General features: G+C 35.7%; 3 protein-coding genes across 6 annotated transcripts; all 3 read right to left on the bottom strand.

Moving 5' to 3' along the window:
• Window positions 1-280: 280 nt before the first annotated feature.
• Window positions 281-9,157, bottom strand: Ric-3 (RIC3 acetylcholine receptor chaperone). Of its 3 annotated transcripts, none has more exons than XM_071718017.1 (8): window positions 8,835-9,157; window positions 8,214-8,567; window positions 7,304-7,572; window positions 7,044-7,230; window positions 6,577-6,716; window positions 5,290-5,450; window positions 5,007-5,193; window positions 281-2,428 (listed from the first exon to the last, which is right to left on the bottom strand). In XM_071718017.1, the coding sequence occupies exons 1-8, from the start codon at window positions 8,980-8,982 to the stop codon at window positions 1,946-1,948; spliced, it is 1,929 nt and encodes a 642-aa protein (XP_071574118.1). In that variant the 5' UTR covers window positions 8,983-9,157; the 3' UTR covers window positions 281-1,945. The 3 variants fall into 3 exon arrangements, with proteins under 3 accessions (XP_071574118.1, XP_071574119.1, XP_071574121.1); XM_071718018.1 differs by lacking the exon at window positions 6,577-6,716 and adding an exon at window positions 6,173-6,225 and having other exon boundaries at window positions 8,835-9,156; XM_071718020.1 differs by lacking the exon at window positions 8,214-8,567 and having other exon boundaries at window positions 8,835-9,155.
• Window positions 9,158-9,868: 711 nt separating this feature from the next.
• LOC139779622 (alpha-ketoglutarate dehydrogenase component 4) lies at window positions 9,869-11,242 on the bottom strand. Of its 2 annotated transcripts, none has more exons than XM_071718027.1 (4): window positions 11,077-11,242; window positions 10,882-10,939; window positions 10,600-10,775; window positions 9,869-9,991 (listed from the first exon to the last, which is right to left on the bottom strand). In XM_071718027.1, exons 1-4 carry the CDS (start codon window positions 11,206-11,208, stop codon window positions 9,974-9,976), a joined length of 384 nt encoding a protein of 127 aa, XP_071574128.1. In that variant the 5' UTR covers window positions 11,209-11,242; the 3' UTR covers window positions 9,869-9,973. The 2 variants fall into 2 exon arrangements, with proteins under 2 accessions (XP_071574128.1, XP_071574127.1); XM_071718026.1 differs by having other exon boundaries at window positions 10,600-10,772; window positions 11,077-11,115.
• Window positions 11,243-12,253: 1,011 nt separating this feature from the next.
• Window positions 12,254-15,813, bottom strand: LOC139779610 (heat shock protein 83). Its single transcript, XM_071718008.1, is given in 3 exon segments — window positions 12,254-14,090; window positions 14,093-15,589; window positions 15,592-15,813. Coding segments are annotated over 3 exon segments (1,998 nt in total). The 5' UTR covers window positions 15,793-15,813; the 3' UTR covers window positions 12,254-13,790.
• Between the last annotated feature and the right edge of the window lie 9,215 nt (window positions 15,814-25,028).

Here is a 25,028-nt window from a genome sequence, read left to right on the forward strand (position 1 = left end):
TTTGACAATAGTAAAATTTCTACATTCACGCAATCCTTGAAGAAAAAAACTTATTTTTATTTTCCTTTTTTAATAATAATAATTAAGTAGTTACATAATTTTTAAAACAAATCAATGAGAGAATTTAAAACTTATGTTCTAAGAAGTATTTTAAAAAATAAAGATCCCATTTTATTGAGATAATTGACAGTTTGGCATAAGAGAAATATGAAACTGCATATATGTGTGATAAAACATGATAGTATCTTGCATGCAAATATGATAGCAATAATATGGTAAGTAAGATTTTCAAATATATTATTAAGATTACATATTCATTTTTTTAAATAACAATATTTGATCACTACATAAGGATGATTAATAAGCACTTGTATTTAAACGGCTGTCTTTATTACACGAACAAGTACTTCTAATTTTTAATAAAAATCAGTAACAACTACTAATATTGTCTAATAAGTTATATAATACCTTATTTGCACCCAAAACACTTTATCCTTCGTACAGATTGCTTTGTCACTAGAACTTATCTACGTAGCGTTTTCTAATAATAAATGTAAATAGTATTAGTCTCATCATCATCTTGCATAAATACTTCTACAAGAGAGCTTATTTGGGTATAAGCTAAAGGGATCTAATTAAGTATAAATATGTTTCCAAGTAACGTTAAATTTAAAAAAATGCAACAGGTTTACATATTAAAGACCGAAGAATATTAAACAATATCCTGCTTTGTTTAATTAAATTGCGTTCTAATATTATTCAATCATGCTCATAACATGTAATATTATTACGGAAACAGTAACATTTTCATGCAATATAAAATATAGTTATATCAAGAATGTTGCTGATGCCATATCCTAATATAGATCAACTATACCATTACATGATTTTATAATAGATTCTCGAATTTTTTTTATTCAACCAATTATATCCTGTTTTTTTCGCTATTTTTTGCCGTATTGACTTTTATGTAAAAGCAATTAAAATTACAACTTATTTGATACTATAAATTATTCTAAAATACAACGAATATATCTATCCTGTTCTTTAAATTATTTTTTATAAAATATCAATAATTATATATAATAAAATAATCTGTAAATGAAATTTATTTTTAATAGTAAAATAAAATTTTTATATACTTTAAACAAATATATTTTAATTTACATTTACAAACTGATACTAGAATTATAGAAATAATAAAGCATTTTATGTTTCACAATAAATACAGAAAAATCGGAAAGCGTGCGTAAATTACAGAATTTAATATGAAAATTAAAAATATGAAACACAAAAATGCTGTAATATGATATAAAATTAAACATTTATCGAACAATGATTAGTACATGAAGAAAAAGTTTACGAGAGTGAACCCTAGTTGTAGTACAAAAAAGAAAAGATCTTTGACTTTCGTGAAAGTTGTATCAGTGCTTGCCAATCACCACGAATTTAACATGCATATCATATTATGCTACACTTGGACAGATTAATGACTCTCTGTTATTTTTATCTATCGGGCATTCCTAAAACACCATTTCATGAATTTCTAACTAAGTACGAGTAGTAGATGTGTTATAGCTCGACGTATCTATGCCATCATGGCATTGTAACGTGGCATAGACAGCACTGCCTCTCTTTCTTTTGGCCCCTGTGATTAATAAATTTAGGATTCTACAAAATGTGAAATATATGTCAATTAAAAAAAAACGGAAATGTGATGCATATAACATTTTAGGTTATCTGGCAGTGCTCAACCAACGAGTTTATGCATCTTCATATTGTGAGAGTATTACACCAGCTTTCTTACATATTACATATTATGGTAATCATAGTTATTTTCATTATAATAAGAGGACTTATTAAAGATTGGTAAACACTGATCCACATCTGAAGAAACAGAATTACTTTTAAAAGTCTTTTCACTCTTAACTGGGTTCTTTTATTTTTATTCTTTTCCTATATTTTTTCTAAGGTTGTAAGTCACTTTTCTGTAATCTTCATCTTCTTCATCTTCATCTTCATCTTCATCTTCATCCTCGTCTTCCTCGTCCTCCTCCTCCTCCTCCCATTCCTCGTCTTCCTCCTCTTCTAACTCTTTTTCTTTTTTCTCTTTTTCTTCTTTCTCCTCATTCTCCTCTTCTTCCCCCTTTTCTTCTTCTTCACTTTCTTCTTCCTCTTCTTCTTCACTTTCTTCTTCCTCTTCTTCTTCACTTTCTTCTTCCTCTACTTCTTCATTTTCCTCTTCCTCTACTTCTCCATTTTCCTGTTCCTCTACTTCTTCATTTTCATCTTCCTCTACTTCTCTATTTTCCTTATCTTCATCTTTCTTTTGCAATATTTTGTTTTTCTTATCTTTTACATCTTGAATTTCCGCTTGAGTGTCCGAAACCTTTTTTCTCTTTTTATCTGGATCTTCAGCCTCCGAATCCTATACGTTAAATATGATTGTTTATAAAATTGCATTTTAAATTATAAAGCAAAATAATTCAACATAAGAAACAGATTATTTATCAAATAAAATAAAGGATGAGTCACACAGTTTTTAATCGAGTTGAATCTATTTTAAATTTGATGATACAAAATAATCGAACGTTTTAATTATTCAATTTTTGAGTACAAAAAAGTTTTGGCTACGAAACAATTTTTTGTCATAATTTTCATGTTAATGAGCATATAATAAAATAATGATGCTACAAATTAACTACGAGAAGTCTTTATGATCAATTATTCACTCAAAATAATAACATTGGACAAGTCACTTCTTTATTAAGTATTTGTGAAATACAATACCATTCTTCTACGTTTCCGAGTTTTCTGATTGTTCTTCTCGATTATGCATTGCAAGAGTTTTATTTTTGTACTTTTCGAAGCCATTATATAGCTGTTATTAACTGATCAAATATCGATCTTTTAAGATATAAAATGTGTGCACATGTACGCAAAATGTACGCAGGTTCTCGAATATTTAGAAACAGTACTCAGTCTACGTTATTAGTAAACATTTCATTATATGAGGTTTAAATACTTGAACAGTTTTGTAAACATATATAGATATCAACTGAAATGTTTTGCAAAATATTTCTTTTCTGAGGGTTTTATTTTTTAATATTTCTGTATATTAAGTACTGAGAATAATTTATATAGGACAGACAAAATAAAACGAATTTTTAGCCCCAAAAATATTGTTTCTAGAGAAAAATGTTTCAAACAAAAGTTATTTGGTTTGAAGGGGGACACATGATTCCGATGTGAATCATGTCATAGATGTTGTTTTCAAGAAATTTTAAAAGCAACTAATTTCTTAAATGGAACTTGATTTTTTCTTTGAGATCAAAGTTGTAGATCTCGTCGAGACGTGTTTAAAACACTATAATAAAGCTCTCTTTCGTTAAGAATTTTCTGAGATATTTAAAATTTTGTTATAATATTTTTAATATAAAATATGAAATATCGTGAAGTATTCACTTTTCAACTTTACCTTCATACTTTTATACGTAGAATAATGAAAGGAATCGATTGTTGTAAAAGAAAAACAAAAAAAATTATTGTAAAAAATTTGATTGTATTTTGTAGACGCATTCAATTTTGCAAAATTGCAAATGTAAAAATTAATATTATTATTCGCTTCCTTTCATTATTCTACATATAAAAATTTGAAGGTAAAGTCATCGAAAAGTGAATACTTCAAGATATTTCATATTTTATATTAAAAATATTATGACAAAATTTTAAATATCTCAGAAAATTCTTAATGAAAGAGAGCTTTATTATAGTGTTTTAAACACGTCTCGACGAGATCTACAACTTTTATCTCAAGGGAAAAAATCAAGTTCCATTTAAGAAATTAGTCGCCTTTAAAATTTCTTGAAAATGACAGCATCTACTTATGACATGACTCGCATCGGAACCATGTGTCCTCCTTCAAACTGAACAACTTTTGTTTGAAACATTTTTCTCTAGGAACAATATTTTTGGAGAGATAAAAATTTGTCACGCTTTATTTTGTGCATCTTGTATGTTATAATAAACTTCTATAATTCTATTTTTGAAAATGCAGTCGTATTTTATACATGTATTTTATATTGTTGCATCTGTAAAAAAAATGTCATAAAAGGCTATTATTAGATTAACATTTTCTTCTATCCTTTTTCAGCTATCAATTGCAAAAAACGATTTGATTAAATTATGTGACTCATTTTATGTAATCATTAAATTTTTAACGTCAATATTAAGTGGCATAAAAATAGCGGTATAAGACTTCAAATATCATATCAAATATATTTCACTAAATATCCAAATATATCACTATTTGTATAGTTGTAGTGGTTAATATGTTAATGTGAATATAGGTATAATTAATGCTATAGTGTTGTTTCTTGCAAAAGGCAATTTGCATAACATATCTCATTAGCATTAAGTGTATAAGAATTCATAAACTTATCAAAACTATAAAAATAAAATTAAAAACAAATTCACTCTGTTTAGTCATATATAATTTGTGTACACGCGGACATAAACAATATTAAATAAATATAAATTACATGTTCTCTTAAACAAAATATAAATTGTCTCTGAAATAAATCGCCAAGTTGCAAAGTACAAAGTACTCTTCAAGTTTGGCAATCTATTTCAGAAGCATTGGGTATTCTTGACAGAACTTAAATTTGTATTAACAAGCCAGTGTATCTTATATTAAAATAAGAGATATTAGCGAAACATAAGAAATACAAGGCACTAGTTATTAATATTTCGAACAAATCACAGAGAATAATGGGAATAGAAATAATAAACGATGAAATCAGCGCATTATTCATACCCATACATGTAATAGCCAAGAAACCATTCTTTGCACTTAGTTCTGCATTTAGTTCCTGTGATTTGTGATCTCTATATTAAGTAACCTATACAGAAGTTAGGCAAACAATTAAATGAATGAAAGAATCACCAAATAAAACAAGGCTCCGCAGATTCATTTGATTCTGTTGGTAATTCTAATATTTCCTTACAGCTGGAATCTGGTCGAGGCTGATGAGAGAGAGAGTCATTTTGCCTGAGAGAACAACTGGAGCGTCGTCGTCGTCCTCTGACTTTTCGGCTTGAGTTTCTGAATCGGTTACGAGTAATTCACATTGCGGCGGAAGTGCACCCTCTAAATATATGGATGTTGGCGGCGTTTTTTCCCTTTCAACATTACTGAAACAAATATAATAATATTTAATAAATCATTCGGAAAGTACTAATAATACACAATAAAATAATAGGCAAAATAAACGAGGGAAAAACAAGTACCTTGGTGGAGGAATAATGGGAGTGGTGGGTCTGCTACATTTCTGTCCACTTTCACAACTAGCTGTCATTTCCATACCCATGACTTTAACTGTTGGCGACTGTTCTGCTACATCTAATTCTTCACCTTCCCTACTATGTGATTCCTGGTCTGCAGTGTCCTCCTATAAATTAAATTCTTAATATGCTGCTCATTTATTACTTGTTTCTTATATGCTGATTTTGTACATATCTTTTAAATAAAAAATATAATAACACATATGTAGTAATAATATCAAAGCCATTTTGCGGATTAATTCGATAAGAGCTATTTTATATGTACATACAATCTAAATCTTAATATAACAAAAACAAAAACCATTCAGAATAAAAAAATATGCTATGTTAAAGATTCTACGTCTATTTAAAAAACATAATATAATTATAATTATATAATTATATATACGAGTCACAAAAAAGATGTCATACAAATCCATATATGTGTATGTATGTAATTTTCTTGTACATTTCCTAATATGTTATATCAACAAGATATAAAATAAGCGGATATCATGCAAGGCACACAATTAGCACTTGTAATTGTGAGAAGCTATAGGAGGAGCAACTATCGTTTCACTTATATCTCAACAATATTTAGCACTGAGAAATATCATGTATGTCTTATGTAAAAGATAAAATAATAATAGCATACTGCACTTAAAACACTGAAATATTGTTACTATTGTAGAATCATGTCATAATGAAACTATCGTATATATGTATATAAGCCTGAGAAAACATTTATTGTGATAAACTCATTATTCGTGAAACTAGTGCACTGGAAATAGGTGTTCCACAAACTCTTGGTTACTCTTGTTAGAAATATTTTCTGAGGCAAAGGATATACCTTAGAGCCGCGATCGACCCCTGCCAGACCATTGGACTTTGGAGACCCATCTACTACTCAAAATGTAAAATATACAACGTGAATTCTATTACTGAACGCATATTCTGACCTAAATGTGTCGTATATCCGAATATCGCACTCGACTAGTACATCAGTATGAATCTCATATAAACTATAAACGTTTAAACCAACAATTTGTAATTTTTTTCGCAACAGTTATCCGCAAGCATCGACATTTGAAGAAGCCAAATATTGAAGATAAGGTCTTATACTAAATGTACAACATGTTTAATGTACATTGGATGGGTCAAGCTTGTAACGCAATCAGAACACAGCGACGTGCACATTTCTAACGACTAAATAAACTGAAACTGTGAAATGGCATCAAAATTAATCTGATAAACCTTGATTTCTGGCTGTGAGCTCGAGTTATGCATTACTGTACGTGATATGTTGCCCATCTGGGCAACGATTCTTTCCATGGCTGCTTCCGTCTCGACCAAACGTTGTCTCAGTTGATCTATCTCTATGTCTCCTGCCGCTTCTATGTGTTCCAGCATGTAGAACATTACCAAACGTGTTCAGAATATAAGTACGAATACTTGCAATATGCACATTTTTATTTAGAAATCTTGCAATGTATATCCGCGTGTATAAATACGTGTGTGTTGTGTGTTCTAATTGTGCAAACCTTGCATCATGCAACACCACTTAAAAATCTGTTCAGAGATACTCAAGAAAACATATATCTTAATTCTAAATTTTTCTCCTCGTAAATAGAAAAAAATAGCTCCTCATAAAAACATTGCGTTGATGACGATGTAAATGAAATGTGGTTTGTAATAGTAAATATATTTGTAGACGCACTTACGATCGTTTAATTCCTCGATAGTTGGAGCAGTCCTGCGCGGTGACTTTTCTCTCGGATAATGCAGGGTACCTCCAGTCATTGCAGTAGCAAGAGCTTCTGGACTGAATACCATTTTCCGAAATTCCTTTTCAGCAGCTGCTCCCGGGTATTCCGATATAATCTCGCTATCGGAATTTTTCTTCAGGACCTATTAATGTAAACCTTAAGGCTCAATTGCGTCCAAATTTTTGTTAGAATTGTTCTGCAGATTTATATATTACCTTAACAATGGTGTACAAGAAAAATAAGACTATTCCTATCGTATACAGTGGCATGACAATTCCCATTGTAACGCTTCCTTTGGGTGCTTGAACACCGTGACCAGCACTACCGAGAGGTGGCCTCATTTTTGGTACAACGTGGTTAGATTTTTGTCTGTCCGTTACCTTTGGTACAATATGAGAGGTTGGTATGGCCCTTCCCCTCTCCCTCAGCGCGGGATGCATTCCGCCTGCATGAGGAGGAGTACGACGCTCCTGTGGTATAGTACCTGTATACATAGAAAAGACTTGTCTGTAAAATATACGTCTGCTTATCTCAATTCACAAAAATGTATTTTTACTCTATATTAATGTCCCAGAGATTAGTATAGGATTTTGCATTTTATTCAGAAATCAGAAAAACTGTTATAAATGTATTGGGCCAGGTGACCTTAATATTGTAAAATTTGGGATGAAACCTTGGTTGAAAACTAGAATGAGGAGAATATAATGGGTCATTAGTATGGATGTGTTTGAAACTGACTATAGGCCAGACTTGTCTGCCAAACATCACGCTTACTTTTTTGGCACTCAGCCAAAGCAAAATGAACAACTCAAATCCGTCTTCCATATATACTTGATGATGCGATGCATTAAAGGCACAATTCTCCAAGTTTATCTTATTATATAAGCAATTTACAAGCCATGTGGTCATCATGTACCGTCAAAGTATATTAATACGGAATCAACTAATCTGAATAACAAAGCGTTACGTCAAACTGTTATAAAAATGACAAACCTATCTCAAGAATATATTAGGTAAGCAATCGCAGAGAGTTAATTAGTTATTAGTGAATATTTGAGTGGCATAAAATTCAAGTAAATCGCAACTATTGGCGCGCAATTCTTTATATATCCTTGCGATTCTTACTGTGCGGCATCAGGATATGATATCTGATAAGATGAGGTATCCCTAATTGTGACAGTGGCACGCCAAAGTTCATTTTAAGGCAAAGGGAGCTATTGAACGATCTAATCTCCTCCAACACCTGCTTGTAGGTCTTCCCCAAGCTTTCTCTCTCGGCGAGAAAGGATGACAGGTCTATGCCGCATCTGGCTAGGACCTCCTCCCTACACAAGCTCGCAGTTTGCGGGGTCAGCTTGCTAAGCTTTAACGCGTCTCTCACGCGTGGATCAATCGGATGGTGCCTCAATATGTTTTGACACATTTCCTGCATGATGTCCACTGCGGTGACATCGCTTTCAAATATCACTTCGCAGCACACTGCGCAAATACGAACAGTAAAGTAGTCCTTCAGTGGGTCTTATCATTCGAATCAATCAACGAGCAACGATTTTACAAGGCATTATAAAAACTACTCCTTGCCAAAGTATTTCACCTAAATAATTCTTATATCTAGCCAATTTTGTGGCGTAAAAATCTAAGTTGTTTATGTATGTAGAAAGTATATTTCCACGATAACGCGATATTCCTAGCGATTTTTCTCGCGTCGTCAACATCGCCTTGGGCGTAGAACCTTCGGAGTCTTACCCGAGCTGTCCGATGCGGAGTGATGTGGAGTGACAAATCCTATGAACATGGGATGCAGAATTTTCGGCCACAGCACCGTGAAGCAGCCGAATACGATCGCGAGTACAAAAAACGTTTTCCTCGGTCCGAAGTCCGTTATCTCGGCCATTTTCGCAGCGGATGGGTCCGGTCGTTCGTAAAAATTTTTCGCGCTTCGAGAAAACTTTTGATAAAAGTATGAACGGATCGCCTCTCCTCAGCCTCCTCCGCGCTCACGTATACAGTACGGATACCGCGAGGAGGCGGGACCGCGGGACGGCGGCCGCCGCAGTCGAGTCGCAGCGCACTGTCGTCTGCTATTTTCGTCATGCCGCGGCAGGGCCGTACCAAGGCGCGCCGTCGCCCCGCGGAACGTCACTTTTCCTCGAGCTTCAAAAAGCGGCCCATCTTGTTCCAAAATTATTGCACCAAGAGAGAAATCGAACGCTCAGAGACAATTGCTACAAACCTCGAGTTCTGTATTCATAAAAAGATTACACAAATTGTTAGGCAAATGAACTTTTTTAAAAGATTTTTAAAAAAATTGAGACCAAGTATGTATCTACAAAAGGCCTTCTCTATTAGATAGTATTGTGTCCAAGATTCGATGCAAAAGAGCGCGATTTTAATTCGATTCGTAAGTTACGGATTTATGGACTGCTATCGCACGCTCCTGTCGCGTCAACAGCGATGAATCAAAGACAATCGAGAATAGTGACTTATTTTAGGTTCACAGTATTTATATCTCGGTAGTTCGCGTAATCACAGAGAATTGAGAAATAATCTCTTCTCGTCTCGTCTCAGCTACGAGAAACGCAAGTAGACAGTCGTCATGATATAGCAAGGTATTTTGTTAAAGTCTCATTGTCGTAAATCCAGGATTAACAAGTATCGGCTGTTATTGGAGTGAGCTGAAAGCTGTTTCCAGAAATAGCAGGCCCTGGCAATGTCACAAGAGACCTTGCCCGATAGATCGCGGGTGTAAATATGAAATAATACTCGCGGCGCAGGGCGGCTTGTTCTCTGTCAGGTTCGTTTATTTTAACAACACACATTGCACCGAGTCGGTCAATAACAAAGTTAATTAAATACGGAGTTTCCTAAATGCTCGCACTGCAAATTCACTCTGGCCCACCACGCTGAAACACACAAACAAGAAAGTATATGTACACAAGACATTGAACGTAGAGTAATATTACATAGAGAATTATTAATATTAATTACTTAATTACTAAGGCCCTGCGCACAATAGAGCGCATATTTTAGGAATAAGAATAAATATTAAATATTAGAAATAATAACTAAACGTAACGCACAATGGAAAAGAATAAAATATAAGATATAAATATAGGAATATTCCTACATTTACATATCCTAAGATTTAATATTTAATATTAATAATATTACCGGAAATTTCCTATATTTATATATCCTAATGTTTAATATTTATTCTTATTCCTAGTATGTGCTCTATTGTGCTTAACAGAACTATTAATTTTATATGTTATTAATATTCTGTTAATATTAATAATAATATTAATAACATAACTATATTAATTATATATATAATTATATATTCTTTTATATAATAACAGCATTATTAATATTAATAACAGAATTTATAAAATGTAGAATAATATAGAAGACTTTTTACATATATCACATGCTATCACAAGTAAAAACCAACGTCCATTATGGTGCTATGTCTGTTAATAAAAATATCTGTTGAATAACCGTCGAAACTTACATTGATATATTCGATTTCCTTTTGATCTATCGGTCGTCTTTGATACCGCGGCGGCAAGTGAATATCTTCTATCGTCGGCCGTACGATTACCTGGGGGCCCGTTGCGCCGCCCGCGCTCTGCTGCATCTGCGCCGATCCTGATCGTCCAGATGGCGCGGCCATCGTGCCCGCAACTGCTAACCAACAATGCGAATCAAAAATCTGTCGGCGAAAGGGTGGTGTTCCCACTTCCCCGCGAAGGGAACGATCGACGATCGCTCATGCTGATTTCGTCCACGTTACCTGCACGATCGATGCCGCCCTTGCGGAACTTGATCATCGGCACATGCGGCTGGACCACCTGCGAAAAGACGGCGTCAGTACCTGTGGCCGAGGCGCATACCGCGGGAACGCGATCGTCGCTTGCCGCGCCTTGTCACGCCGTAGAAACGACTCGGCTCATGACAGCACGTTCCAGCGGGAATTCGCAGTACTGACCTTCCAAGCCTTGCTTGCCATCATAATTTTTTTTTCTGTAAGGAACAGCCGCGCGAATCGCGATAGCCCACTGCCCACGACTAATTTCGTCTGCAGTGGAAGTGGAAGGGCTCCTCTCGACAGTCGACGCATCGCAGCGGCATGTAGATGGCGTTTTGGCACACCCTCTCTGACGAATACACGTAACAATAGGAATTAGGAACCTCATCAACCTCGAACAGAGGTAACAGAGGACCTGTTCTTTTTAGCTGAATTTCTTGCACAATTCATCTTTTCTCTTTTTTTCTCCAATGTGAAGAGAGAAAGATGAACCGTGCAAGAAGTTCAGTTAAAAAGAAGAGGCATAGGGCCGATATCACAGTCTCCGATTAACGTGATCCTCCGATTAAACTCACTCTCCATCTCTTTCTAACTGTCCCCCTAGAAAGAGACGAAGAGTGAGTTTAATCGGAGGATCACGTTAATCGGAGACTGTGATATCGGCCCATAGGCAGAGAGAGAGAGGAATGAGACAAGAACGTTTTACGATGCTGGCACTTTTATTACTGCGAAAATAGTATAGAGTTGTTCATTTCTACTAATGTAAATTAATCTTGATTTAATTTACTTTTTATCTTTTTTTAATTCTTTTAATTTCTAAAAAGAAAAGAAGTAAGTTAAACGGAGATTAAGTTACCTAATTAATGTAGAAATAAACGCATTAGATGAGATTATGTCACGTGACCGAATCCTAATCGAGATTTCTTCAGACAGATTCTGAAGACATACGAATATTTCTGAATTCCATTCACTTATAATTTACTGTTATAAGAAAGAATTCATTGAAGTCTTATTAGTCAAAATATAAATTTTTTGGATATTGTAAATGACGGAAAAAATTCGATATTACCCAGATAACAAAACGCCTGTCATATTTAAGTACGAAATGTGCGCGTAAACTCGTGACGAGAATTTGCGCAAATAACATGTAAAGCTGCGTCCGCAAATGCTCATCAACAATATTAAATTTGTTTAAAGCAAAGGTTTATTTAATATTTATTACATTTTTGCAGCAACAGTTTACGCCCGGAGGCTCCATTGGATATGTGTGGTTTACATATTATTAATGGAAATAATTTAGATATTGTTGCTGCAAACAGTTGGCAGTAATAATTTACACATCTTTGCTGCAAAAATACCATAAATATAAATTCTAAACAGAGCTACGATTCAATGTTTGTGGGAACAATACATAAATTGTTTCCAGCAATAATTTGCATGATTTTGCACACTCCATGTTTGGTTATCTGGGTTATGATTCAGAATCTAAAAAAAATTTTTTTATAATTTATTTTTGACATTTAATCATATATTGATTGGATTCCGTCTCTATTTCTATTACTACTAATTTATTTTCCTGCAAGTAGTATTATTTTGATGTTTCCATGCTAGATATACGATACAATTATATATAATAAAAGAAATAAATTTTGCTCGAAAATGAAATAGACTAATTATAATAATAAATAATTATTATAAAAGAATAAGAATACTAAAAGATAGAATCTTTGAATTACTTCACTTTGATATTGAGTTTGCTTCTACTTTGCAGTATATACAATTTTATGCAGTAATGATCATAATATGATATAATAAAAGAATAATAATTAATAATAAAATAATGATGATTAAAAAGGAAAAATTTGCAGAATAATGACAAAGTAACAAAATGATATTATATTGTAAGTAATTATTATATTGTAAATAATATGTATAATATAGGTATATAATAATGAATTATATTTTTATATTGCAATTATCGTAAATATATAATAAATATATTAGTGTCAGACTATGCGCGATTTGTGATTCATGATTCGCGATTCGCAATAAATTCACGGAAGTTCGTCATTCGCTAGGATGTACTCTTCGTAATTGTTAACGATTCGTAGTTTATTATTTGTATATTCAGATAACACCAGATAACACAGTGTATTTAGATCTTATACATAAGATCGTCTTAAGTTCATCTTTAGATACTCCCTAGTCAATGAAACGAGTCGTACAGCATCTAAAGATAAACGATTTTAAATATAAGATAACTATGGCCGGTATTTATAGTCGGTTCTTATATTTAAGACCATCTTAAGTACAATCTTAAGATGTCATGAATCAATCACAGAGCCGTATTAGCATCTTAAGACATCACTTAAGATGGTCTTGAAATAAAAATCGACTATGTCTAAAACCGGCCTATGTTTAAAATCGAAATATAAGACATCTTATTTTGGACATTGTGCTGTCTGGGGTATACGCGAATCAACAAATTGATTATTATATATCGGATTGTGGTGATCCGATTGATATTAATTTTTGACTTTATTAAAAAACCATCTTGCTCTCTAGCGAAATGGAAATGCGAATAACCGGAATAACAAACAATTACGCGAACTCAATAAATCTAAATCTAACCGTTTACACTATTTCATGATTCTCATATGAATAGCGATTCGAATTGTGGACCTCGAACCACAAATCACGTATATTTTGGAGCTATAAGTTTTATAAATACCACAAAGTGCGATGTCATAAATACTATACAGCAATATAAAATAGCGTCATGTACAGAATTTAATTTATTTCCTCCTTTATTTGGTCAACCATTATTTGGTCCATTATAAAGTCATCCTGTAAATTATCCTCCACAAACAATGTATCTGCGGATTCGTTATATTTTATGTCTCCAGTCTCCGTTTTCTTGATGCCAAAAGTTCGTTCTTGATCAGCTGGTAAATATAACTATTAATATGCAACTCGGGTTTCTCCGGAATAAAATCAGATGAAATCAGAGCAGTCTCGAACAGTAGGATTATGACATTCTTAATGCTTGCATCGAGATCACCGCTAATAGTAACTCTTGTTGCAAGATTCTGCACGATGACATGATCGGGATTGATCTCAAATTGTTTTTTTGCCGTTAAACGCCATAGGAGTTTTGTACAGAATTTGCGTTCCATCGGCATTTTATAGAGTTTTTTTGCGTCTTTACAATCCTCTCCATGTTGGCGGTCTTGTCGTGTTTCAAGCTTACGACGCAGCAAGGTGATTTAACTAATCTATTAGAGACCACGACGCTTATTTCCACCTTATCGCTCAGAACGTTCTCCATGGCTCTGCACAACGCCCAAAGATTGTTCACTTTCAGCATGCGGGTCTTTTTCTGGGCCTTATCCTCGGGAAGCACCAGCTCGCCTTCAGCAACAGACATAAGAGGTTTTCCATCGAAGCTCCTCATCCTTTCCACCATGAATTCGTCGATGGGATCAGTCATGTAAATCACTTCGATATCGCGCATCTTCAACGCCTCGATGAACACGCTATCCTCTACCTGCTTCATACTCTCGCCGGCGATGAAGTAAATGTATCGCTGGTTCTTCTTCATTCTATTGATATAATCCTGCAGCGAACACGCCTCGTCACCGGACGCGGAAGTGCGATATCTCAGAAGCCGCGCCAGTTTATCGCGATTGGGGCTATCCTCGCAAATGCCCCGTTTGATGTTCCTGCCAAATTGTTTGTAGAATTCCTCGTAGCGTTGGTCCCTTGATACGTCCTCGAAGAACTTAACGCAATTTTCTACGATACTGTTACGGATGATATTCAAGATACTGCTATTTACTTTCTCGCGAGAGATATTGAGGGGAAGATTTTTGCTGTGAATTATGCCCTTTATGAAACTCAAGTAATTCGGCATTAATTTTTCGCAGTCCATAATGAAAACATGTCTAACGTATAATTTTATCTCATTCTTTTTCTTCATTTGATTGAATGACATGCGATTGACATTGGGAATATAGAGTATAGCGTTGAACTCTAATGACTTTTTCACAGAGAAATATATCGTATATATACTTCTATTCTGATCACTGTTTAATTTCATAATTTTTTTGAAGCTCTCGGGGGTAATACAGTTGCTTAATACACTTGTGAGAAAGACAGGCTTTGCTCTATTGATCTTGTACGCTTTTTTAATTGTTCTCTTCGTCTTTTCCTGCTTCTCAGCCTCATTTTTGTCCAGTTGTTGGTTTTCACAGTCTTTCTCCACGAGCAGTTTGATCGCGTATTTATTAAATTGAAAGTACTTTTCAACGATTTCCTTGATATTACTCCCTTCTAGATATTTAGACTGACTGTCTTTTATGTAAAGGACAACCTTTGTGCCACGTACCATTGAATTGTTAGTGCGGTCACACCTAATACTGTAACGTTGATGCGAATTGGACTCCCACTCGTATAGATCATCACCATAACGCTTGGATGTAACAACTATTTTATCAGCCACAAGATACACGGAGTAGAAGCCTATGCCGAATTTACCGATCATAGAATCGCAATCCATTGTACTCTTGAAAATTTTAGTTCCAGATTTTGCAATTGTTCCGAGATTGTTGATTATTTCAGTTTCTGTCATACCGATACCATTATCCATGACGGCTAGAGTACGATTCTTCTTGTTTAGAATGATATAAATGCACACACACACACACACAATTCCTCTACGTCATCAATATTAATGGAAGAGTTGTAACGGACCTTGTCCAAAGCATCGTTGGAGTTTGAAATTAATTCTCGGAGAAAAATTTCCTGATTTGAGTAGATATTAGTGATGATCCGTGGTATAAATTTATGAACGTCTATACCGAAGGGGCGGAGTCTTAGGGTCGTTTCTTGAGTCATCTAAAAAATTAATTCTCAGCATTAATTTGCTAGAAAAAATTATCAGATATGGATATTATTGTGGAGATTAAACGCTAATTTACATCAGTTACTGTGTATAATCTTACTTTATTATGGCTAGATTAGTTAGATTATGGATAATATGCAAAGACAGATAAACAATTTTCCCGCGTTTCTGTCAATTTATTTTATAATTATATAAATGCTAATATTAATTATATTTAGAAATTTGAAAAAATAGAATTTATTTACAAAATTTACAGAAATTTTAGGCTAATAAATATAACGGATTACCTCTTGCTTTTTATTAATTTATTAATTTTTTTATCTAACATTAACCCTCCAATGAACACGTGAAAATTTGAAAAGAGCTCGTGGGGTGTAAATTACACCCCACATTATTTTTTGTTTAATATTATAATATTTATTGTTGCACATATCTTAAAGTAGGGGAGACCGGGGCCTAACCGTCGCCGGGGTTGAACCGTCAAATTAAATATCTCGGAACCTGTATATTGTGCGAACTCGCTATTAACATTGTAAACGCTGCTTATGGTACCCATGTGACCAACGGAGTTTCGGCAGGTTACCTGCCGTGTTATTATTTTTACGAGGGCAAACGTGTTTTCGGAAGGTGAAAGTTACATTTTCTGCGCGTGGAAATTTTGTAATATCTGCAATAATATTTGCTCTCCAAATCTCGAGGTACGTGATTATAAAGAGTAATGCATGCTGAACACGAATCCAGTGTAGTTTTTTCATTATCGTTGATGTCTAATATTTTGTGGGCGATCAAACCTGAAACTTGTGTTTGGGGTTAATCCGTCAGTAAGCAGTCCGGGTGCATTTCCAAGGCATTTCCGGGCATTTCCAGGCTCACTGCATATGGAATATGGATGAGACGGGAATTACAACCGTTCAGACACCGAATAGAGTCATCGGACGTCGAGGAGTGAAACAAGTCGGGCGAGTGACTTCTGCGGAAAGAGGAACCCTCGTAACTATTTTTTAATAATGTTTCGCATAAAAATTTTAAATAAATTTTTATATTTTTCTCTTAAAAAACAATTATTAAGATGTATTATATCATTTTTCAGGATTAGATGTACGTATATGTATTGAAAATGCAGTGTGACGGTTAAACCCCGGCATTTTTTAGATTTCAATTTTTCCACCGTTGTCGTTTTCGCTCTATACCGGTTAAACAAAGCGACGTAAATAAAAATTTCCTATATAAATTTTGTAGCTAAAGGTTCACTCTTTACAGTGGTATACCACATTTAACTAAAATTATTTATTTTCTTGTTAAAAATCGGCACCGAAAAAAAACTGACGGTTAGGCCCCGGTCTCCCCTACATTAACAGGTTGAAACTTTAATTTTAATGTTTTTTTGATAATAATATAATCGGTTCTGTGTATTGAAATGAGTCCAAAACACTCATTTTTTACAAACTGTTGTGGGGTAAAACACCCTACGCGTCCACTGAAGGGTTAATACAGTGACATATGGATGACAGTGTATATGTCGTAGGCAAATGGTTATTTTAGGAAAATAGCTTCTGACTAGGCAAATGCTATCTGCCTGGCCAAATAGTTTTCACCATTTATTCTTGCTATTTTCCTAGTCAAATGCTATTTTCCTAGGCAGATGCTATTTGACTGAACCGCTGTTAAGCAAATGGTATTCCGCGAAGCATGCATTGGTGCACTTCAGTGACGCGCTTTAAACAGTTAAATACTTTTAAAGCGCGTCACTAATCTATACGCCGAAGGCGTGTCCTAAAATCAGTGAGAAGTTGTCGCGGGGCATGTTTATGGTCGCTACATCTCGTCGGTATATGACAGGAATCATAACCTAATTCCTGTCAACTTTAACGATTAATATCTCGCTTCGCGGGGCAGAGCGACACTTTTTTCTGCCAGATTCTTTCGTTTCGTGCAAAAACGCGTCGAATAAGCCTAATTTCATCGATTTCTGTGCTGGGGTAGCTAAACTGAAGAATTACCCACCAATGCATGCTTCGTGGAATACCATTTGCCTAACAGCGGTTCAATCAAATAGCATCTGCCTAGGAAAATAGCATTTGACTAGGAAAATAGCAAGAATAAATGGTGAAAGCTATTTGGCCAGGCAGATAGCATTTGCCTAGTCAGAAGCTATTTTCCTAAAATAACCATTTGCCTACGACATATATATGTGAAAGTTACATCTCCGTAATGAGATACTACAAAGATATTCAAAAGATATCTTGAACCGATAAGATTTCCATTATGATCCATTATGTCAAAGAATATAAAATATATAATTTAATATTGCAAAAAATAATGGGAAGAATATAGAAATTACAGAAAAGGGCTGCACACGAAATAAAGCGTGTGGTTTGATTTAGCTATAACGTGCGTAAGAATTTATCCTATAATTTAAAATCAATCCTGTTTTGCAAAAAAACATATGTAGGAACATTATTTTACAGAAAGAGACATTATTAATTTTGTGTTCTAGTACGCAACAGAAACATAAACGTTTATTTTTATATTTTATTTTATTTTCTTTCTTTTTTCCGTTGTTCGAAAATTTTATGAATTTTTTGAAGCTTGTTTAATTTCGTAAGTAACTGTACTATGTGCATACCCGCCGAAACAAAAAACAGTGGCGGATCTAATCTAACAAGAAAATAATAAAGCTCTTCAATCTCTTCAATCAACCACATCAAAAACCGTCATTTGTTATTTGTATTTATATTGCTTTATGTTATTTTTTGAAATGTAATTTTAATTAAAAACAAATCCGTTGTATATTTATAAATTAAATTTTCGTCGAGAAGAGTTCTCTATAATACCCAATAGGGATACTAATTTCAAGCTGCCAGAAATTTAGACCCACCACTGATAAAGACAATTTTTCACATTTTTTGAGATTGAAATTAACGGATAACTATTTTATCGCAAATAAAGAGACAGAAATGATTAATAAATCCAGTAATAAGAATAACTTTATCGCCGTACATATTAAAAAAAAGAGATATTATATACCTTCTCAATTGACGCACTGACTGGACTTTGCTTTCTATTTGACGATTCACTTTGAGAACCTAGATTATGTTCGCAATGTAAGGTTAAGTGAAGCGTAATCTGTTTACAATATATATGTATAAATTATATATATACACATGTATATACATATAAATGTATATATGTATATTAATATGTGTTAATGTTTGTACATATAAATTATAATGAATATTCTAAGAAATTTGAAAATATTCTGGCCTGCTCTCTCTGCCTTTCCATCAATGCTCCAACAATAATTTGACTTGCGAGCGTATTATTTACATCTGTTTTGTTGACATGAAACTGATGAGTTCGCGCGTTTGAATACACGTGTTCATAACATGCCCGAAAATCGCAATCGCTCGTTCGCTGCTTCAACACCTATTCTATACATAGTATACATATAATCGTATTTCACCGACAATGATACTTCCAACTTGGAACAGCATTTCAGTTTCCTCGAAAATGTGTGATTTTTATTTTGTTTCCTACGAATGGAATCGATTTCCTCGACCTTATGAAAAAGAAAGAGACGAACGATTCAGAGATAGATTTAGTCATTTATTAAAATTAATATTAATTATTAAATGATAACGAAAAATTATGTATATTTTTGTGGCATTTTTTATTATCCATTATATGATTATAGGAATATATAATGTACCATTAAAAGACATGTCTCATGTCAAATATGAAAAATGTATCCCTCTTAAATCGCTTGTATTGATTTAAGCAGCAAGCATTATTAAATCACGAAAGAAGAAAATTAAATATTTGCACCGATCTTTCTGAGTATTTATTGAGACATTTCAAGTTCGTGAAAACCCGTGAAAAAAAATAATGACGACAATATTACGTATTTATTAAAATTACCAACAATCCAGCAACTGCAGATTTTTTTGGAACAAGATATTAATAATATATATAACAGAATAGATACAATATATAACAGAATAGCCGACCTTTGGTAATATGATTTTTTGATAAAATAACGAGTGTGAACGAATATAGAATCTGCAATTACTGACAAAGTGATATCGAAAATTTCCTGGACTCAGTCTATAAAAAATTTTAGATTTATTCTCTATTTACAATTGGAGAGCCTCCATCCCCTTGGAAATAGGGTCCCCCCTTAAGATTTCATACAGCGACCCCAGCCATGCTTCAGCACGCATGGCTGGAGGGAGGGCTTCAGCCAAGCTTCAAACGTTCTCTATATTTCTTTTTTGTAGCGTGTCAAACACTGCGATTCGACCTCGATCTATTATACTCAAAATGCTTCGTCAACCTTTTGGTGACGAAGCTGTAGACCGTACACGGTATTTTGAAAGGTAATCGCGTTTAAAAAAGGCTAAATATCGATCGAAGACGACGACCATACCGAGTGGTCGCGCATCAGTACAAATCCTCGAAAATGTTGGAAAAATTCGAGATTTGAAGTATGACTAAAGCGTTAGAATTGTTGTATCAAAATACAAGAGGACTACTTCGAAGGAAATGAATATCAATATCTTGTATAGCGAATTGCTTTCTAAATTACGGCAAAAATACAAGAAGAGGAAGGCTAGGCAGATATAAAAGTATTTATGTCTTTCCGAGCGAAAGATAAATGCCTCTGAATCAATATTGATACAGTAAAAAGTAAGAGGAGGATTTTACATTAACATTAGATGAATGCGTTTTATAAATAAGAAACTCCCATCAGCAAACTTGTTCTAGCACCGTAATATGCTGCCCTCTGTAGTTGGTACAATATTCGAAACTTTCACTGATACAGTAGAGAGGCAGAGAATGAAAGAATTACATATACATTTTCATATGCAAATGATTATTCTTTGATTCAAAATTATTGTATTCCTATAAATGTTTATTAGCTTTATAATACCTATAATAGATACATTTTCCGAATTTGACTTCGAGAAATTTTTTAGAATGATAAAAATCACAAAAATGAAAAATCTTCCGAATAAATTAACCAGAGATAGCTATTTAACTGTTAATATTAATTTTTGCTGCAATTTATTATTTTATTTTAATTTGTCAGATCTCTCTGCAAAATTTCAATCCCATTTCAAGAAAGAGAAAAGAAAGGAACATTATATATTTTATTTGATTAAACGCATTACAGAATTAATATAATAAAAGACCTTTCTGCGGCGAATAATTATCGCGTAAAAATAAGCGTGATCAGAAAGAGGGAAAATTCGATTGTCGTTTTTCGCGCTTTTGGACATTCTGTATTTTGCAGAGAATCAAGAGGTTTTTTCGCGGTATTGTTTCAATTTCTATATACAATTTAAACAAAGCCAGTAGTTTTTCCTGCAATATCACGCCGGACGTGTTCGTTCCTGTGGTCGCATATACATATGTATAATTGGTAAACATATCCTGGCTTCTTTATTGTGGGAACCATCGTCGTCACGCACCGTGTCGGCACACAAATGTAACGTTTCATAGGCACAGCGTGTGTTTAATGAAACAACTCGTTCCTTTCTCGAGTCATGCCTTCGTTGCGTTAATGTTGTACATGAATCTTTGCACTTTGGCAAAAAGTTGAACGGCGTTGTAATAAATCATCAACCTGTCTATCACGAGACTGCCACAGAAATCGCGCTCACATCTACAATAATAATAATACAATAAGAAGTAGAAATAATATTAATAATGCTATATATGCAGTTACAAGAAAATATAATATTTAAGAAAAATGCCTTGAAGCTAATGAAATTGTATCAAAAATAAAACTTGACTTCCGCGGCAAAATCGAAAAGCGTCCAAGAATCGCCGTTCGTCGTTATAATTTTAATCACGGGTCGTTCGGCGAATTTAAAATCGTTTCCCTCCAGCAAAAATATCGCTTTACTTTAAGTCTCGAAAGACTCGAAATTGGGACAGCCCCGTCTCGTTTGCGAGACGGTTCTGACGTGATATCGTAAACTTTCTCCAAAGCGATTATCATAACTGCAGAAATTGTCTTCGGCCCGCGCGTGATGACCGCGTGATGTAGGTGCGTCTCTGAAAAGAGAGCCCTCCTTCCCTTCTCCTCCTCCTTTCGACAGGCCGGTCACGAGCAGGCCGACACTAACAACAATTACAAATGCCCAGCTCGTAGTTGCGCGAGAGCGCGCGAGGGGAATACAGAGAGCCGTATACAAGCTAGACGACATTCACATTCGCGCGTCGCGATTTGCGGGACCGCGGCGGAGTGTCGCTTACCTCTTTATGGATCCGTGTTTGCCCGGGCAAACTCCTTCATATCCAGAACACTCGGCCCATTGTTAGAGGGGCCCAACCGGCTGCTAAAAATTGCCCGACAATACCCGTGGGTCCTTCCCTATTCGAGAACGTGGGAGAGGAGAATGAATTTCGGGGATGTACGCTGCTTTATTCGTCGTCGTAACCATGATTATATCGACGTACAAATTACCATCGAATCACATCGCCCGCTGAAGACTCTGTTAACGTTTATCGCAAACTAAAATCTTCCCTTTTTTCCCGACTGCGCCTTTGTTTCCCCGATAGGTCGATGTATCCGCGACGACGGACGTCCAGGACACGTCGGTCGCGTCGGGTGTATAACAGTCGACCGGCGCTTCATTTTCGCTGAAGCGTAGAAACGCATAAAGGGAAGATAGCCGGAGTTGATATGGCGAGGAGCTTAACTCCGGTAACCTAGCTTTATGATGTCGAATAAAACTCATACAGCTAGATAACCAAAGAGAATGTCCGCGCCAAGATCCTCTTGAGCACCAGGACGAGATCTTCGATCGCGATGACTCGGGGACGTGATGACTTGACCCTTTGATAAGAAAGATCCAGGAATAAGTCTGTTACTATATCTTCAGACTTAAAGTATTGCGCTGAATTCAGGTAGATAATCAAAGGGAATGTCCGCGTCAAGATCCTCTTGAGCACTAGGACGAGGTCTTCGATCTGATGACTTGAGGACGTGATGACTTGACCCTTTGATAAGAAAGATACCAGAAAAAGTCTGATTGTTAATATATTTTCAGACTTTTAAGTTTGTTTAGTATTTTATTGCGCTGAATTCCCTTGCATTCCCACAAAATGCTCCAAACATTAATTTTCGGACCATAATTTTAAACTAAAGAAAGATAAATACAATTCGCAATATTCTCGCAGTACAAGTATTACGATAAAATAATGTTCTGCTTCGCTAAGAAGTAACTCCACAAATCGTTCCTTTCTCTGATAATTTTTGAATAATACTACATGATAAGAATATCAATATAAATCGCGAATATAAGACGCGAGCTGGGTCGAGAGTTTCTCCTTTCCCAGTCGGAAGGGGTTCGCGGTGATACCCCCCGCTTTCCTCCGTGATCCGACGCGGCCGTCGTATCTGCCACCTGAAACAGATACAGAGAGAAATCGTAAATCGCTTTACAACAGTCGTCCCTTTGTTGTGCGTAATCGGATTGATCGATAGCCGCACGGTGGGGGGTTGAAAAGTGAAACAGCAGTTGACATTTCAGAGTGAAAGTCGCGTAACTCGGGCCCGCGGATACATACATAATGTCGATGACTAAACACATACACCTGAAAACTCTTGTAAAAGGCACTCGGCGTCCAGAGAGAGAGAGAGAGAGAGAGAGAGAGAGAGAGAGAGAGAGAGAGAGAGAGAGAGAGAGAGAGAGAGAGAGAGAGAGAGAGAGAGAGAGAGAGAGAGGGGCCTTTTCTCGGCGTGAGACGCCTGACAAAAAAAAAGAGAGAAAAACGAACGTTACGTGCGATGAAAGCGACTCGTTGAAGCTCGATTCGATATCCGCCCGCGGTGGAAACGTATCGCCCAACCGCCACAATTATCGCCGATCTCGAGTCCTTTTCAGACAATCCTAAGACTATCCGATTAGAACAGCATTAAGCGCGTTAATCAGTTATTTTATCAATGAAGATACCATTATTGCGCCATGTGCTAGGCCGCGTTACGCGTTCCATTACGTCATAATCGCTCACGCGGCCGCGCCGCCGCGCCGACACGTCACTGAGACTTCGCGGATTTCAATTTAATGAGATTCCTCATATTCTCCTCCGGCAATTGATTCGCGGAACGACATGAGTAAGACGCGTCTTTCCACGTTTTATATGGACACGGGATCGCCGATGTATCTTTAAAGATCGAGGATTGTGTACACACCGTAACCGATTCCATCCGCGTTCGCTTCCTAACTGATCCCAGACAGCACCATGTCCAAAATCTAAACATAAGACGTCTTAAAGAGGTCTTATGTCCCGAATTTGGACATGCGTGCTGTCTGGGATTATCACTTAAACGGACGATTTGCAAGCACGTGTTGCGAGGTGCAATTACAAATAGCACGCGCGATTTATGCGCGATATTATGCGCGTAATGTCCGTTCGAGAACTATATCGCGATATATCGGCTCTTTATTCTCTCTCCGCGGCGCGGAGATATTATCCGCATGCTCTTTCCGTTACGCACGTTGCCGATATTAAAGGCCTCGCACGCTTTTCATTCGGAGACCTCGAGAACCGGCGTGGCGCGGCGGTCGTGTGCAGACCGGTACGAAGTTTCGTAAGAACCTCGGAGAACTGTGTTCGGAGAAAGTTATGATCTTACCATATCGCCCGCGTGTCTGGATTCGATTTTATTTTCAAACCGCTCCCTCGCCTCTCCACCTTCTCGCTCTCTTCCTCTCTTTCTCCTTTCCTCGATCTTTATCTCGGCAGAAACTTTCTGCTCTTAAAATAAATCTCTGCTTTCAAAAAGAAACCGGAGCCGGTCGCCGCTTTATCACGAAGTCGTTCGTGGCGCTCTTTTTTTTTTATAAAATATACGTCGCCCCGGTTATCGTTAACAAACGCGCTTATCACAGTCGCGATATTACGTGCAATCTCGTGCGCTCGGTGACTAAAATGGATGAAAGTGCGATCACCACACGGGGTAGATCTCCCAGATACATCTAGGACGTCTCGAGGACATCCTGAGGACGTTTCTGGATGTACTGAGGATGACCTGAGGACGTCCGTGCTATCTGGGCTACGTTCGTAGTTGCGATGTAACTCGAACGAGACAAGACAAGTTCTCGAGAACTGACTGAGGAGAAATTACGGTGACACCGTAAACCGTCGCTCTCGCGGCAGAATCGGAACCGTACACGTGTCGAGTCAGGTTCAGTGACACACACCGGTGCGGTGGCTC

Source organism: Temnothorax nylanderi, unplaced genomic scaffold (genome assembly GCF_030848795.1).
Source record: "Temnothorax nylanderi isolate EJ_2023f unplaced genomic scaffold, tnyl_v1.0 TNYL_tig0235_pilon, whole genome shotgun sequence".
NCBI classification, from domain to species: domain Eukaryota; kingdom Metazoa; phylum Arthropoda; class Insecta; order Hymenoptera; family Formicidae; genus Temnothorax; species Temnothorax nylanderi.